Below are 19,167 nucleotides of genomic sequence, written 5' to 3'. Positions count from 1 at the left end.
TTGATTCCGCTCCGAATGAAAAAGTCTACGTGTGCTTTGAGAATAATCTAATGCAAACCATTGTTTACTACATAAACTGGAACAGTAAAATTAATATCCACGGTAAACTATTGTTTAGTGACAGAAAATATCTAAAAGGATTTCCCAAATCGGTACAATGCAGAGTTGTCTTTTCTATTGCTACATGGTTCGGTTACGTTAATATTTCATATTATACGATAAAACAAGATACCATCAAGGTATCCTCAATCTTTAAAGGGAATATTCAAAATTGTTTACGAGTTCATCTTTATACAATTCGATATAATTCAAAAACAATAACTTAAATGTGTACTATTATTTTATTTTAAGATAATTATTTTGATAAGCTTAATATGTAACGCTTTTTAAGTTTTTTTAAATTAAAAATAAATCTTAAATATTAAAACTAAATTAAAACTTTTTCAAGTATCATTGGCTTAAAATAATGTTTACATACAACCTAAATTTAATCTTCTTATTTTGCTATATATTTGTATTTAAATTCTTTATTAAAAGTATGTTTATAAAAGTTATAATAAATTCTAATTAAAAAAAAAAAACTTAAATGCTCTTATTATTGTCAAACTATTTATTTAAAAGTGTAGTTAATAACCCTAAGAAATAAATGAACGTGTGTGTTGTGTGATACATTTAAAATCACAATTATAATTTGTTTTTTTAAACTTGAATTTCAAATGAATATTACAAATTTCAACACAGGCGAGTAATGAAATATATTAAGCTGCAAATTAATTTCAGGATAATTTCAGGGAATTAAATTACTATTCTCACAAATATACAAGCTCATACAATATGTATTTTCAAGAAGTACATGTTATACTGAATAGGGCCTAGAACATAATGCCTTGTGAATTAATGCCGACTTGTGTGAAAATACGATTCAGCTTATTTCACAAATAATGGAATTTAATAGAATAGGTACACCGCACATATTAATTTACAATACCGTTGATTAAATAATACTCTATAATAATCTGGTATTATTTAATCAATGCATGTGAAAAAAAAATGTGAAAAAAACATAATTTTTTGTGTCCGTCCAAGACACGAAGATTGAAAATTAAAAATACCCTAATTTATATCATAAAAGCAATGTTTTTCATAATATTATGTAACTATATATTTAAGGAAACTCGGCACACTAGGGCTTTATGACACAAAGAAGTTGAGAACACTAAACTTGAAAACGCGAAAAAATCAACTAAGAATATCACCTAAACATATTTAACGCCTTAATGAAATAAACATTTCAAAATAATATAAGATTAAAAATAATTCCAAATCATCAAGAGAATGTAAAGTAATGTTCCAATTCGATTTTAAATTAATCCCGTTTAAATAATACATGGAACTATGGAAGTGGTAGACACATAGACGTGTCTTCAAAACGTTATGCCACGCTTAATCACATAAGAATCTAATATGATCTATAGATTTTAGATTATTTTTTATTTCAACTTGGAAAACCCTGTATACATTGCATACATTTATATTTTTGTATAGGTGCGTATAGTCCTAGCTTCATTTTTTAACAATGATAAATCGTTAATTTGTTTAAATAAAATATTATCGAGTACTAATCTTACAGATACCTATTAAATAATACAACATAAAATTAAATTTGGAAGTCTTTTACTTTTTACCGATCTGTGGCAAAAATTATTGATAACCAAATGTGGATCAATGGAAGTTAATTTTTACTACTACAATATACAAATAAATATATATACCAATATTTTAGCCACACTGAGGTCTCCGTACATCAAATGAAAAGCAAAAGATAATGGTCCTGCGATGAAACCATGTACGTGAATAGAACCTATAAATATACTGATTATCATGGTTGAAGACATAAATACACAAAGATTAATACAAAAATAATAATAACATAAATAATGGTTGTCGTATTGTACATGCCTGCCATCAAAGATATACCCACTATAATCTGTATTATTATTTTTGTTTTGAAAAATGTTGGGCCGGTCAAACAACAAATGTCCGTCTTAGGCGTGGCGTTGACGAGTTTATCATTAGGGATAGACCGCGGCGGGATGTAATACCATTATATTTTTGAGAAGAAAATATAAATGCCCTAAAAGCATTAACAAAAGACACGTGTGTCTACGTAACAAGCTATATATCCATTATTATTTAATAACATGTCCCCGCGTGTTAATGAACGAATGTTTGGAACAACTAAATTGTAAGAAATCTTCAAAAATCTAATTAGTTGACAATTAGCAGTTGGGTAGTTAGTAGACAATTTATTAAGTACATTGTCAATAAAGAATATTAGAACACAACTGATACGGATATATAACACTATTAATTAATTACTTATTATAATTTATGTTTGTGACTTCCTATACGTAATACCTATAAACAATTATAATATAATATAAGAACATTTTAATTATTATATTGATATAAAAATAAGAAATTCATTCCTTAATTTAAGTATGAAATAAATTTATTGAACCAAAAAATAAATGTGAGGGAGAAATGGCGGTTGCTACACTATACATATAATACGGTTGAGACTTGAGACGGTTGTAAATAACGGTTATTTTATTGGGAGCATCTTGTAATTTCGAATTGAAATTTCTGCTTATAAAAATCGACAATTTTTAATAGTAGCAATATTATGTCTAGAACAGATGAGAGTACATTTCAGTAGATATTACGAATCTTTGTGGATTCATTTGACCGTAGCCACACAAGACAATGCGTACAAGCAGCTGCATTGTCACAAAATGCCAGTGCGCGTGGCTATGGTCAACACTGATCTAACAGTAAACCAGTCATTGTTGGAAATCGGTACATTACTATACTTGACTGATAAATTTAGTCAATGTTATTTACCAGTATTTTAAAGTTAAGCTGGTTATCGATTTGTCGCTCATGAAACATTACATATTACTTAATTGTTGGATTTACGCTTAAACCAAAAGAATGCAAACAACAATAGTTGGCATTCAAATACATACTAACATTTATTATTTTTCAAAAAAAAAGTTTTGAAAATCCCAACGTAGGGGCTGGGCCAGGTCAGGCCATCGAGGACAAGCGTGTATTCAAAATGCCTAACAGTTTGTTTTGTGAAAATAAGTAAAATAATTTGATTATATACCTCATATTAATTTTTTTATTAATTATGTACTATAGTAAAAGATAGTAACATAATAAATGATTTCATCTATTTATGTAGGTAGTGTACTAATAAATAAATTAATATAGCCCACATCGAGTATCAATTTTAGTAATTTTATGATGTGTGTATGATATTCGATCAATGTTGCCACCTAACCAAATTATACATTGTTAAAAAAGACTAGTCACAACTAAAATTAGCTGATTTCCGGCATTTGGGTAACGTAATATATAGTACATACCTACTAGAAATAAATATATATACAATAATGTATACATTTAGATTATCTGAACTTATATTCAATAATTGTAACAAACAAAAAAACATAATATGAAAGTTTATGGTATATTCAAAATATATTTGTTTTATTTATATAATATTAAAAGTAGATAATATTTGAGAAAGGCTTTAAAAAATACACACACAATATTCGAGAATTGAAAATTATATCGGACTTATTTTACTCTACTTAGTATACTTGACTTCATTATTTTATGTAATTAAATTACAAAGTTTTACCATTAAATATAGATAATACTCTACCTATATAGTAGGAATATTTAGTTATTTTATAAAAACAAACGGTAAATTGCTTATACTATAAATATTGGTATTGACTCTAACATCATTAAACTGTTTCAACCTATACTCATCACTTACATCAAATTTTCATTGATTATAATTTATAATTTTTCAGGTCATGCATTCAAGATTCTTTACCAGGAATAGCGCACAGGTAAATTGATAATTATATGGGTTACATTTTTTAGGATTTTAATCATATATGTATACAACTATATCGAATCTATTATACTTATTAGGTACCTAGTTATTAAGTGTAATTATTACATAGACATAGATAGTAATAAGGTAAAAGTAATACCTCCTCAATTCCTCAGTTCCTACCTCAATTGTGGTACCACACGAAAAAAAATAGTATGGGTAATTACTAATTACATTTAGGGCATTACATTTATTTTTATAACAGTTCATACACTTATCAATTATTATACAATATACATCCATGCATATGAAATTCTAATAAGAAATAAATAAACAAAATATAGTCAGATAACGTTCAATATTTCATCATTCAGCATGTTTTAGAAAGTGACAATCATTAATCAATGCTATTAGCCTTTCCGACAACATATAGACATTTCCGATAACTGCCCACGACATTCTAAAACATCATTTATTATAGAAAAATCTACAGTAACTGATTTAAATTTTGTATTTTTAAATAAAGTATAGGAAAGCATTGTTTATAAAACAGTAATGTATAGGTACACTGCAGCACATGCGTCACATTGAATTCAACTTTTACTTAACTGCAGTAAATGGCGTAGGCGAAAATTCAATAAATTTTTTCCCTTTTAATTGAAAATAATGAACCAAACAGGAACGCGTATGCCAATTAACTACAACACCTATTAAACTATAATGCAGAATAAAAAAAAGGTGAAATTCATTGTATGAATACTGCGATAATATTCCTCCGATGTTTAAAAAAATCCTTTTTCATATTCGTCCAAACTGAAATAAAACTATGAAAGTATAAACATTAAATTAACAATGATTTATCGCACAATAACGGACACACAATGACGTAAATCAGTAGATAATTTGTATTTATGTAATTTGTAAATCTATAGAATTAAATCAATTTTTAATACTTGATACTATATACAAATTAAAACTATATACAAATATAAAATAAATATTCTACCGACCAACTGTTTGAAAAACTATCAAAATTTCAAAAACATATATCAAAATTAAAATTAAAATTGTATTTTCATTTTACAGAGTTTTTAGAAAAACTGCCCAGAACAACAAGCTGTGTTTATATTTGGGCAATAGAGACGTAGTGGTGTCCAATAATTCGTCCACAAAAATACACGGAATCGTATTAGTGGAACCAGATCTATTGAGGGATACAAAGAAAAAAGTACTGTCAATTAAAGTATTTTTTTATATTTTTAATTACATGAAGTAACTAAATATTTTTTATGAAATCATTAAAGTAAAAAATATCATGTTTCAGCGTAATAATAATAAATTGTATTTATCATTAATTAAGTTATTACTCTTGCAGACAATATATTTAATTACACACTTCGAATATATACATAGAAGTTACAATGTTTGTAACGAATGATTAAAAAGTGTAATCAAAATCACAGTTATTATAAATCTCCATACAATATATTATTATCTACGTTGAAAATATAATTGTATTTATATTATTATGGTTGTCATTCAAAGTTTTTCTGCACAAACATTTACTCATATTAAGTTATGACGTATAAACTCGCATATAGACTACAAGTCTACAACAAACTTTGTACTTCGTGATTCTTAATACATAATACTATGTTTATATAAACAAGGCATATAGTTTATTTAGAGATGAATCACTGACATTTTTCACATTACAACTAATAATATAAATAAATAAATATCAACTAAGTATAACGCAAAACAATAATAAATCATTATTTTACCGGAGGATAAAAATATAAAAATATTAACATATAAAATTGTTCAAATAAATACTAAAATATACATATAGGTACGCATAATATGTTTTTACAAGTAGAAACATTGTAGGTACTAGGTAATAGATATACTGAGTTAGAAACAGGAAATATACGCTCAGTTGAGTTGCTACTCGCGGTTGCAACGATCGACCGTAATATTATTAACAGGTTGGTATATATAGATTATAGGTGCAAGGTACCTATCATCATTTAATTAAGCATTTTTAACAATTACTGTACAGTTATTGTCTAAAATAATTCAGTTGGTAGATACGTATGCGTATGTACAGGATGTATTAAGTGCACACGAAAAATTATATAATATACCATTGAAAAACACCCCTTCACGACTTCACATACACTGTACAGTACTGTAAAACTCATTGGTTAAATTACTTTCGAGACCTACATTGGCGTTAAAAGCATTTCAACGCGGTCATGCTGAGTTTTACAGTATTATTATTGCTCTTATTACTTCCCGGTTCTTTTGCGTCTTTAATGGATTTTAAATGGGCACCGTCGACAAAACACGCAACGAAACGATGGTGTTTAACAGGAGAATTTTAATACAAAGACGTTTGTGTACGATGACATGTCATGTGTGTTAAATGTTAATAGTTGACTAGGTAGGTTACTAACCTTTAAAAATAAACTTAAAAAAAATAATGAATGAACGTAACACCGCTTGATACAACTTTATTATAAATGAATCACCCCATACAAAATTATCCAATGAACTTTGATAGATTCATAACAAAACAGTTTTAAGCGATTAATAGAACATGATCAACCCAACTTTATTTTCTAGAGTAATATTATATCGTACACCGGCATAATATTATAAATTATTATTACTAAAAATTGCATTTCAATTCATAAAGGTGTTCGGGCAAATAACATTAACTTTCCGGTATGGAAGAGAAGATGAGGAAGTAATGGGATTGAAATTCTGTAACGAAGCAATCATGTGTTTAGCGCAAATTTATCCACCTCACGAAAATGCACAACGTGAACAAAATACACCGTTACAGGTATATAAATATTGATTATATTATGTATGTTCATCTAAAAATAAAGTATTGTAATTTATAACACTATTACTTTTAACAATCGACTGATCAATCCTTTAAAATTCAAATTAAATATTATATTTTATATACGCTTAAATAATTACTTTTTGAAATGTATTAATATTATATGAAAATATATAAAATCTAAAAATTATTCATTATCGTAGCCAGTAGGTAAAAACTAATATAGTAGTGTTTTATTTATTTTTAAATGCATAATAAATCAAACACGATTTAAATTATATTCAGATTTAATTGATCTTCGTCAAACAAATAATTTCTAATTTATTTATTTTTAATAATAAGCTTTCAGTAATAAAATTGTAAATATTAAATTAATTCCTAAATTTAACCATAACAAAAAGCAAATAAAACTATAAGTAAACCAAAGCTAAGGTCTATTCAAAATTTGTATCAGATAACTTTCAAAAGTATTAACCACCTCTAATTCACACATTTATTATAAATTATTTTCGATCGTACATAGGTATGTAATGAATTTTTTATTCGATATATCCCTGTAGACTGTTTGTAAAAAGGGAATAACTAAATGTTTAAATATTTCGAAACACATTTTTTTTACACCGATAAAATAACCTAACCTAAGATTTTAGGTCTTTTTATTCACAATCATATGCATACTAGTATGTCAATATGCAGTATGTATTTAAACTAAAGCATGATTTATTATTGAATATAATATATATAAATATAAACAACTAAATAGCTCAACAATAAGTGAATCATAGAAAAAATATATATTAAACGTTATTTAATAATTTAATGTATTAATAAAAGTTATTAACTAAAAATATGTTCATAAAATAGAAATATGATACATAAAAAATCTCATTCTAGCAATGTACATAATAAATATTATAAATTTCATATCGTTATCGGGCTTTTAATTAATCTAATTAAAAACATCTAACGAAATAGTGTATATTCTAATGCATAAAAGTTCCCTTAAAATACAACTTTTTGTTTTTATTTTCTAAGGAAATGTTAATACAAAGACTGGGAAGCAATGCTCATGCGTTTTCAATGGAAATAACTCATTTAGCTCCACCTAGCGTCCAATTAGTTCCTGCCAAAGAATACAACGGCGCTCCAATAGGAACTAGTTACGATATACGAGTATACATAGGTATGGAAAAAAACAATAATATAATATTATTAATTTAAAAAATATAATTAAATAGTATTATATATTGAGTATACATTGTAAACATTGAGTTATACGTGTACGGTGTATTTATTATAAGCAGATCATTAACTTGTATATAATTTAAAAGATTTCATACGTTTTATTTGAATCAATAAATATTTTTACAACGTCAATAAACAAATTTTTTCTCACATGTCACAAACTTATTATTAAAATACTTTAAACGCCAATAGAACGACTATTAACTGATGCGTAAAATCTATTACATAAACTACATTAATTTCCTTAACAAAATAGTATAATTTATTTTATTTAAATTTATAATACATTTTAAGTTTCTTAAATATTTTCTCGCGAACAATTAAAGTGATGGTCATGTTAACTGAATGTTATCATTATAATAACAAATGATTACAAAAACACATATAATTAATATATAAGTAGTAAGTACAATGTGAATGTATATAATATTATCGCGTATGCAATGGCTCATCATTCATTAAAATTTCGACTCTCAAAGGAGGTTTAAGGAATTGTATTCAAATTAGATCAAGCGCTACAGATGTTTTACCACAAACGGTTTCTAGTTCAATTAATTATAAGTTTAACAAATACCGAGGGAAATGACATAATTTTACGGACAAGACTTAAATATTTTCGAAATGAAAAATGTTAGCTCAGTGAAAACAAGTATTACCCAAGTATTATTCTACTGAAAGATTTTTTATATCCCTTATTAGCACACGAATAAACGATTAATCAAAGTAATATTAATTAAACATAAAATACAAATTATATAATGCCTTTAACATATAATATGTATAAAAGTTACCTAAATTTAATACTCAAGTTTTTGATAAACAAAGCCCTTGCACGTCGAAATATCTCTAATATTTACTTAAATGTACTGTGTACAAAAATTAACAATGTTATTGTGTGTATACAAATGTAGCCGAAAGGGCAGACGAAAAGTTACAGCGAAAAAATATCGTAAAAATGGGTATCAAAGTAGTGCAAATGGCTTCAGCGCCACCACCGCCCACGCCTACGCCCAGATCAGAGCAGCCAAAAGGTTGGCGTCAAAGAGGACCGCAAGCTACTTCAGAGAAACCGTTTTTACTTAGCGACGGTAAAGTTACCTTAGAGGCAAACCTAGACAAAGCTATTTATACACACGGTGATCCAATTCACGTTAACATCAGCGTGAAGAACACAAGTAAAAAAGCTGTCAGACGAATAAAGGTAAAAGCTTCAAGTTAAAAAAGTAGAACAAATTCCCCTACACTATCAGTAAAACATACTAGTAGTGCCACTAATATGCATTTTATTTTCGAATAAATGATTACCGATTCAACTCAAATAATTCTGAAATTTAAACAACACAGTGTTATTATGACGTAATATATGTACCAATTGTATAGCTGTTATATTTTTCTGCAGATTTTTGACAAACAAAATCGATTTTAATATTTTACTGCAGGACAACTACTAAAAAAATACAACGAAATTCTATGATATCAGCTACCTAGTATAACACCGTTCCGTCCAGACTGACGATATTATATACATTTATAGGTGTTCATTGTACAGCACGTCGACGTATGCATGTTCAGCAATGGTAAATTTAAGAACACAGTTGCATCAGATGAATGTGCCGATGTACCGATACCCGGAAATGGTGGTTCACTCGAAAAAGAATACCTGCTGCACCCTATCAAGGCGAGAACCAAAAATTGGATCGCACTTGAGGACTCGCTGGGGTCTGCCGTAAACAAGTCGGAGGGCACGTTATCTAGCACTGTGGTGTGCGTGTCGCCAGAAGACAGAAACGTATTTGCAATTTACGTCACGTATTACGTAAAAGTCAAGCTTTTAATAGGCGCCATGGGTGGTCAGATGTCACTCAAATTACCATTTACTTTGATGCACACGCCTTCAAATACTTACCCGGCAGGTAAACTATTTTTAGACAAGTCACAAGTAGCTACAAGTACCTATAATAGGTAAAGCCGTATAAGTACTTCATAACCGATAATGCGGAGTAATTAAATATTTTTTTAAATTATATGGCTAAATCATATCAATATTTTTTTTCACGAGAAGATCCAACTATTTATGTTAAATTAAGATTATAATTTTAGTCTATAATCATTGATCATCATTAATTTATTGTCACAACCGGATGGCAGTAGCCAGTCTTCCCTAACCACCAAAAATAAGTCCTAGTTGAGCAGCACTGTTACTCATTACATAATAGAAGTTTTAACATCTGTTTAACCGCGATGTACAAAAACAAATTTTTTGTATTATGATTTACTAATAACCAGAAATTTGGCGTTTCAGAACACTGTGGACCCCTCCCTCCACCCAAAATACGGCCATGACTTTATCGATTTTGTTTGTTTCCGTATAATTTATTAATATACCTAAAATTTGTATATATTTGTGACATAGAATGCAAGGATTCTTCATGTGCGTCATTGGGACCCTGTCTAATGGTGGACAGTAAAGAAGCAGCAATGACATCAGACGAACAATGCACCAACAACTTAGCACTCTGAGGATTAATCGAATCGGCCGATAATCGACATATTCGTTCGACACCAACAACAGCCACGGCCGATCAAAATGCCGAAGATCATCATGAAGACAACCGTTTTAAATTTAAAAGAATTTTATGCTGTTTTAACAACAACAGATAGTGTAGGGGGACCAACTACAAAAAAGTTTTATTGTTATTTTTTATACTACATAAAATAGATTGTACATAGTAGTAGGTACCTCTATTCGAGTAAGTAAAAAACTATGATTGTATAATAGTTAAAATATATAATTAGAAAACAATATAAAACTTATCAAATTCAATATAAGCCCAAAATAATTTACAGTTTTTAGGATATTATAATATTATGTCTTCTTCATTATAACGTCTGAGGTTGTTAATTTGAATAATAAAATCTCAGAAAACTAAAGAACATTTTACCAATACCAATAACCAGGCTGATTTCTTGCAGGGTAGAGTAATTTTACGATTTAAAAACTGTACAGTATTATTCTAGACAAGCCGTATTCTAAAATCCAATGGAGCTCAATAATCTACTTAATGCTTCTATTAAAATGATGTTTTCAAGTCGTGTTTAAAAAAATAAAAATAAGCACAGCTTAAAATAACCAATTAAAAATTAAAAACACTGAATACACATTTAAGCTTATAATAATTTCAGTTTGATTGTATACATTAGTTGAGTTTCACATATGTAAATTGATGTTGTCTTTGAAAATAAAATATATTATTTGTGTTCATAAATAAAGTCAATTCTATAAGAAGTCATGCATTGATGATTATTGAATATCATAATATAAAGGGAAAATGGCATTAACTATACATCATTTTTCTACAGAAAAATTAAAAAAGGTACAAATAATATGAGATATTAACATAACAATAATTATCAGCGATTTATATCATTTAAAAATTCAAAAACTTAAATTAAAAAAATTGTTCAAATAAATAGATATTTATTTGTAATTCCTCTCAATACCAGAACAATGTTGTATGCTCCAATAAAAAATCATTTTACAGAAATCAAAAAAATATATATATAATAAATAGATAAAAAGTATCACCTATCACAGAATAAACTTAATACTTCATTGTTAATAATATAATTCATATTAAAATATTATGTATATTCATTGGGTTGGATAATATTTTGATCCGTTTTTTACCACAGAACTAATTTTATAACAAATTAACTTAAAACAATTTTATTTGATTGCCATGATTGCAATAATTAGGAGATTGAAAATTCCATTCTTCATCTGTCAATTAGTTAGTAGTAAAAGTAGTTAAAAGTACTACTAAACAACATTATACAAATATTATTTTAATCTAATTATAAATATATCACATACGATTCACCAAGCTACTCATTCCCTTTTTTCCTTCAATAATGTAGTTATTTATAATATGAATTTTTGCATTTTTGAATACACTGATTTGTTTGTATTACTTAAGGATTTAAAGGAAACATAGAGATGAGAATGCTTGAGGAATCATCCTGTATAAGAATAGTTAATCAAAACAAGATATACTTTAAAATACCTATGGTTAATAAATACTCGCATTATAATTATTTAAGTTTAACTCCTACGGTTACATTTAAGTTATACTTTTTAATTACTTTTATTTATTTAAAATACTAATTTTCATAGACTTCATAACTGTCAAAACCTATTTTCAAACAAGTATTTTACTAGATTTATGTTAATATTATGTTAAGAAACTCATACAATCAAATAAATCATTGTGACATTTTGTAAAGTTTAATACATGGTTAAGAATTTAGTTAGTTAGAATATGTATGGAGACATTTTAGAAATGAATTTTTTTTTTTTTGACAAATTAATTTATAATTTTAAAAATGTTGTTATTGCGATCACGCAATTAGGGGGACTAATCTTGTACAACTGAAAATGATAGTTTAATATTTCAAGGAGTACATTATTTATTTCTCTTCGTAAATTGTTTATAATGTAGATAATACTTAACATTTTTGTTGTTAAATCATTTAGTGATTTTAATTATAGCCGTAAGTATTCAATAAAAATTAATTTCAGTAAAATCATTGATACCTGGAGAAATTACTCATGTATGATTGGTATAATGACTACCTAATACAAGTATAACCTTAAAGGTATTAACTGAGAATTTAATTAAAATTTAGATTTACAACCTCAAAATGATTTCAACATTAATTATTTGGTAAATTGTTACTAAACTGTAAATAAATTGAATTGTTGATGCTTAATCATTATTGAAATTAGATGTATTTTAATTATTGTAAAGCCTAAGATTTATCAGGTTTAAAAGTTAATAAATGTTGTGTTAAAATGTTTAAGCAACTAAATTGTTACAATAAAAGTGTCTTAGGTTAACTCATACATAAGTTTACAAATACCTTAATACATTTTGCAATAGTTTTATATAATCAACAAGTTTTGTAAAATGTATGGATTTAACTTTTTAAGCCAATGTACATATCAGAATATTTTATAAATGCTATGTAAGTGTATATTTTTAATGGCATAATCAAAAGGTCAAGTCTCACATGTTGCGATTAAATATTTAAAAAATGTAATTATTGAGTATAAATTATTTTAATAAAAAGCTTAAAAGTTTATATTACAAAGATATTCCAGAAAAAAAATTGTTTTCATCAACTTCTTTACAACAAAATCAATGAATTACCTTTAACACATTAGTTGTTTTTTCAACAAATAAATAATTATTTTATTCAAATTTAGTTAGATAATAATAAAACTAATATATCTTTTAATTTGAAAACTATTTAATACTATTTAAATGGTACATGTACTGAAGAGACTAGACCTTTTAACATTTATATATTAAATTTGTTAATATATATTATATAATTGTGTTTAAATATAAAAGATTTTTACACGCACTTATAAAATAATATTTTGTTCTTTCATTGCAATGCTTTTTTAAATCATTATATCAAGACATCAAGTTCCCAATAGTAACATAGATTAATTATTAATTATTAAAATGTATAGATTTTATAAGATCCTGAGTAAATCAATGTAACCAAAACAGCTGCAAAATCTTGGTATGTGAGGTACGTATTTTGTAAAGGACTTTGGATATGAACTTATCCAAAACTTACTCTATGACTTAAGAAATCAAACCTAAGAAAAACCATGAATTGAAAAAATGAAAACTATACTGTGATTAATTATTTGTAAGTCTTGATAACTATCAGTATTTTAAAAAACGTTGAAAACAAAACATATCGGGTTGTTATTAAAAAACTTAAACGTCAGTCAAGCCACTAACAAATTACTAGATCAGGGATTCCCAACAGCCATACCGCGGCGCATAAGTGTGCCGCAAAATTATTTAGGTGTGCCGTGTAATTTTTGTCTTACGTTGTAATTGTGTAATAGAAATCTCCTAAAAATAAAAATTGATAAAATGTCCACATGGAAAGACACAGCACTAACTATACATTAGAATATTAGATAGTTCCCGATCCAACATTTTCAAAATAAACGATGGGCAAATCCAATATTAAAGAACTACAACAACTTATAATTGAGCATCTTATATTACTCGAAGAAAAAATCTAACATTATTTTCCTTTCTTGACAACATCTGCAGATTGGGTCGTGTTGCCATTTGATTTTACAGACAATATGAATGAAATTGATCTTACTAATGACGAAAAGAATGAATTCATTGATATGTGTTCTAGTTCTACTATCCGAATATTATTTAATAGTCAGAAAAGTAACATAGATTCCTTCTGGTTAAATTTAGCTTCAGAATATCCATCTATTTCTCAGAAAGCGATACTATTGTTATTACCATTTTCTACATCATATCTTGGTGAACAGGCATTTTTTGCTCTGAACCATATAAAAACAAGTAGTAAAAATTGTTTGAAAAATGTTGAACCTGATTTGTGTCTTGCTGTTTCAACTGTTTCACCCTGAATAGAGGAATTGTGTAAAAAACACCAGTCTCAAATATCACATTAAATTTGAATCATTAAAATATTAAACAAAAACAATTTATTATTTATAATTTATTAAGTTTCAGATTATAATTTTTTTTTTTAATTTACATTATATTTAAGTTTCACATAATTTTTTATTTATTTTTATCAAAATTAATGAATAAAAATATTGGAGTTTCAAAATATTACTGTAGTTTATATTTCTACAACTCCTATTTAATACAAGTATCTTGTGAGTATTGTAATTAGATAATGTCAAAAATACAAAAAAAAGCATTTTTTAGAAGATCAATGACACAATTGTGATTTTTTTTATTAATTATTTATTTGTGTACCGTGAAATTTTTTTAAATGATCAAGTGTGCCGTTAGGTAAAAAAGGTTGGGAATCCCTGTACTAGATAATGACTCCCTACTTGATGATATTACAGTAAATTCTTCATAAGTAACTTTATAAGTTTATAACAATAAATAAATAAAATAATATCTTAACTATAAAAAGTTAAAAGTTAGTGTTTTAACTGTCTTGAATCAAATATACAATTAATTGTAATAAATACAACTGAAAAATACAGTTCATCTATATTATAGAATCTAAAATATTAAAATACTTACAACTTTACATTAGTTAATAATTATTACTTATTACTTATTTTATAGCTAATGTTCTAATAATTTTAAACTCTCAACATTTGACAACATTTAAATAGCTTAAAAAAACATAAAAATGTAATATTATACCATACATTAGTACCTAAAACCTAGTATTTAAAAAACAGTATTTGGTAAAATTGTCATACACACAGTTTTTGTACTAAATTGTTTACATTCATATATATATATATGTAATATGTATATATATACATTGCATTTTATAACTACAATGATGAAATATTAATAAACAAGTATTAAGTTATATTAAAACCATTATACATAAATTAAAGATTGATACATTATACTCTATTCCAAATAAGTTTGGAAAAAAATCCTGATGGAAAAGCATCGCAGTTAGCCCAAGCGCAGTCTTGGTGGCTGACAACTGCAACCAATCCCACCGGCCCTAACTTTCCAAAGCTTGCAGTTCACAATTTATCTAAGCTTATTTGGAATATAATACGGTATAAAATTAAAATGACACCGGTTGTTGAGACTTATCAAGTTTTATGACCTTAAAGGAAAGAGCCACAAAAAATGCATGAGTAAGTTGTACAATATGTTAAATTTTATCGGTAGTTATGACCTATTATCTTTGTTTTCTTGATCGTCATTATAAACAATTTCCACTGTATTATCAAATTGATTTCAACTTAATCTTATTTTAAAAAATGAATGCTTACCATGAAAGTCAAATCTTTGACCACCCCGTACAACATATTTCGATTGGTTGGATGAGTCATTTTGATCTGTAACCTTGATCAAAATGTATTTATAACGGCCTTTGTCATCAATATCTACGTCTGGAATTTTTTCTAATGCTGAAGATGACATTGTGCGTATGATTAACTAAAAAATATTCAATTACTTTAAAAAAACATTTCCATTAACTATGTATGCATAAGACAAAAATGTACACATACAACTTTTAAATAAATGATCAATAAAAATCACTACTATTCAAAATCAAATATAACAAATTATATTTGTAATACTTTATAATTGTAAACAAGTAACTCCTTTGCCCCACCACAAGCTATGCTTCTTAGGGTAAATTAATCAAAATGTAATATGAAATTTTATTTTAACTCATTCTGTTTAGATTTGATTTTCTTGATAAAAAAAAAAAAAATTAAAACATTAAAACTAAAATATTTAACTGAAGTTTTCAGTATTTATTTATGAACAATTTATTTTTTTAAATAACCACTTTACCATACAATTTATATAAAATCATTGCTCCACCCTAGATTTTTATGAGCTGATCAAATTTTTGTGCCAGTTTTATCACATTTGAAATGGTAGCTATGGTAGCTATGCTCACACAAGCCCATAATCGTACCTAGATAATTTTGATTATTAAGGAACATCTACCGTAGACATTAACAATTTATTCATTTAGATTCATATAAAATGAATGGTATATTATACAAATTAGTTTAAAATTCTTAAGTAATAATAATTATTATTATTAATACGAACAAAGGTTTACAAGAGTAGGTACATGAATTTCATAACAGTTTGGAAAAAACATAAATATTTAATTTAAAACGTGGAGTCCCCTCATTGGCAATATTTATTCATATAATTAATTTTGAATTAGGAAATAAGAAAAGACTCATAAACTGGAAAATTATTAGAGAATATAATATTCATATTATAGGTATGAATCATAAATTACCTAATAACATAACTATTACTTTTGTTATTTAATTTTTCTTTAGAAATCAATTTTTCTTCTAATTTTGATATTACAACTTCCTCAGCAGATAACTCATAAAGTAATACATTTTTAATTTATTTTATGAGTTAATGAATAATATTTTGAAAAATTAACGTATAATACTATGATTCATATTATATTATAAGGTTAATGGTGAAAACAAAAAGTAAATATTCCATCTATCTTATCATTGTTATTCAAATAAATATTTACTTAATTCTTTTTAACTTAACGTTGTTGCTTGAAATTCGTTAAATTAATATATCATGTTTTTATATAACTGGGTACTTCACTGAACAAAGACTACAAAGTAAGGTTAAAGGTACCATGAATTACAAAATGTTGTTTTATATATTTGCGTTCTTAAAAGTTATTTCAACTTCTTTGTCATGTTATAACTTTTGACGAGCGGTACAATAGACTTTGTAATACACCTATTACTTTAAATAAATGAACATTGGGCAATGAACAATGAACATTTTACACCAGGATAAGAAAAACTAAAATGACGGCCATGGATCCATGAGCAATTATAAAATAAGCATTTACCTTAACAAATCGTGGTCTTGAAAAGGTTGTTAATCTTTCAAAAATCATCAACTTTTGAACTCTAGAAACAACGGTTTTACGAAGGACACAATAATTACTAAGTAGGTACTAATATAAATAAGTAAATACTAATAACATCAACACACGTCGAGTATACGAGTAGTCAGTAACCTGCAACCGCCAATATCACATTATACTAACCAGTAACCGGTAAAATTAAAATTTGATAACATTTATCAAGTATGATAATACCACAGGGCACACAGGAGTAAAGGACGTACCTGTGGAATAAAAATGATAGACCGTATGGCTTATACTTATAAACAAAATAGTTGAGACTTTGAGAGCATAGACAAGTATACTAAGTATACTACTGGTTGTGAGTTGAGACTTTGAGATCCTAGATAAAACCCTAATATTAATGTCTAGCTCATAGTGCTTATACTTAGGATTTATTTATAAGATGTATTATAATATGGATTTATCAATTCACTTTGAATTCAATAGGTACATATATTATAGAAATATAGAATACAGTATTTTGCACGGGCCGTGATATTAATTATTATTTTTACCTATACCAAGGCCGTGAATCATGGCACAAACTGAGTAACTGTTCAGAAAAAAGGACAAAGAGGATAATTTTTGATGTTTGGATGTATATTCAATACATCATAATTGAAAATTATGTACCTAGACCTAGTCACAATCCACAGTAGATAGGTACCATGATTAAAGGTTTTTAATCGTGGTAGATACCTACCTACTGCATCATTATTAATTATTTAATTATTCGCAATGCCCAATTGTATTTTAAAAAGGTTATTATTTAGAATATAACAGTATAATTTAGGACATTTAATTAAATCCAAATACCTATAACATTTAAAACGTAAAATAAAATATAAAATCTAAATTGGTACCTACCTGATTCACATTTTTTTAGTAATTTGGTTTCCTTATTATACTAATCAGTAATCACCATACTTAGCATCGTCTATATTTTCTGATGCTACGGTTCGCCTGAAACACGTCTGTGACTATCCAGACATCTATTATCCACTAACTTGTACCTACATTACATTCAGGAAAAAATCATAGGACATAGGTCATAGAGTAAGACTCAGCAGTCTGGATCAACTCCATCGAGTGCATCGGCTCTCCAAATTCTGTTACACAATGAATGTGACAATTTATACATTTACACCAATGGTCCTGACTACTGAGCTCTAATAGCTTCTGCTAAGCTGGTAAACGTATAACTACATGAATCATCTGTCTTAGTCTTACTTCAATCATTATAACTGCAAACCTATCAAATAACTTGGTAAATTTTTATATTTCTGTATCTGTGTCAACGGTAGTTATATATTTTACAAGACTTTAAGTATAGGTGCAAAAGCCCCTTAATTTTTTTCATATTACCTTATGTTTGTGGATACCTGCATAATGGCTATTAAAATTTGAAGAAATTTGAGGGTGCTAAGCACTCCCAAGCACAACCCAAATTGCACCTATGTATATTACCTACCTATATTACCCTTTATTATACTTAAAGCTATAAAGCTTCCATTTTGTTGACTAAATCTTTTTATTTAATTAAGAATTATTATATCATGAGCAATCGGAACATTTGGGTTAGGTATATTTGTTCTTAAATAAACAAATAATTCGTACACCATGTGTAATCTCCGTGTTTATATCTATATTTTGCTGATTAGATAAC

At 26.9% G+C, this 19,167-nt stretch overlaps 2 protein-coding genes across 2 annotated transcripts; one reads left to right on the top strand and one right to left on the bottom strand.

Annotated features, from left to right (window-relative positions):
• The first annotated feature begins 3,613 nt into the window (after positions 1-3,613).
• Positions 3,614-14,411, top strand: LOC111035323 (arrestin homolog). The gene is made up of 7 exons (XM_022316893.1): positions 3,614-3,929; positions 5,003-5,144; positions 6,618-6,767; positions 7,806-7,953; positions 8,927-9,216; positions 9,550-9,928; positions 10,429-14,411. Exons 3-7 carry the CDS (start codon positions 6,672-6,674, stop codon positions 10,533-10,535), a joined length of 1,020 nt encoding a protein of 339 aa, XP_022172585.1. The 5' UTR covers positions 3,614-3,929; positions 5,003-5,144; positions 6,618-6,671; the 3' UTR covers positions 10,536-14,411.
• A 1,243-nt stretch (positions 14,412-15,654) lies between these two features.
• On the bottom strand, positions 15,655-17,626 carry LOC111035324 (sex-regulated protein janus-A-like). The gene is made up of 3 exons (XM_022316894.1): positions 17,442-17,626; positions 15,853-16,018; positions 15,655-15,683 (listed from the first exon to the last, which is right to left on the bottom strand). Exons 1-3 carry the CDS (start codon positions 17,487-17,489, stop codon positions 15,670-15,672), a joined length of 228 nt encoding a protein of 75 aa, XP_022172586.1. The 5' UTR covers positions 17,490-17,626; the 3' UTR covers positions 15,655-15,669.
• Positions 17,627-19,167: the final 1,541 nt, after the last annotated feature.

Source organism: Myzus persicae, unplaced genomic scaffold (assembly GCF_001856785.1).
Source record: "Myzus persicae strain clone G006 unplaced genomic scaffold, MPER_G0061.0, whole genome shotgun sequence".
Lineage (NCBI taxonomy): Eukaryota > Metazoa > Arthropoda > Insecta > Hemiptera > Aphididae > Myzus > Myzus persicae.
Note: the sequence above shows the minus strand (reverse complement) of the source record. Positions and strands in the feature narration are given on the sequence as shown.

Bases quoted from the DNA above. Each gene is read 5' to 3' on its own strand.
- LOC111035323 (XM_022316893.1), top strand. From the start codon at position 6,672: ATGGGATTGAAATTCTGTAACGAAGCAATCATGTGTTTAGCGCAAATT. The intron at 6,768-7,805 runs GTATATAAATAT...TTATTTTCTAAG, and splicing joins AACAAAATACACCGTTACAG to GAAATGTTAATACAAAGACT. The intron at 9,929-10,428 runs GTAAACTATTTT...TTTGTGACATAG, and splicing joins TTCAAATACTTACCCGGCAG to AATGCAAGGATTCTTCATGT.
- LOC111035324 (XM_022316894.1), bottom strand. From the start codon at position 17,489: ATGATTTTTGAAAGATTAACAACCTTTTCAAGACCACGATTTGTTAAG. The intron at 16,019-17,441 runs GTAAATGCTTAT...AATATTTTTTAG, and splicing joins CAAGACCACGATTTGTTAAG to TTAATCATACGCACAATGTC.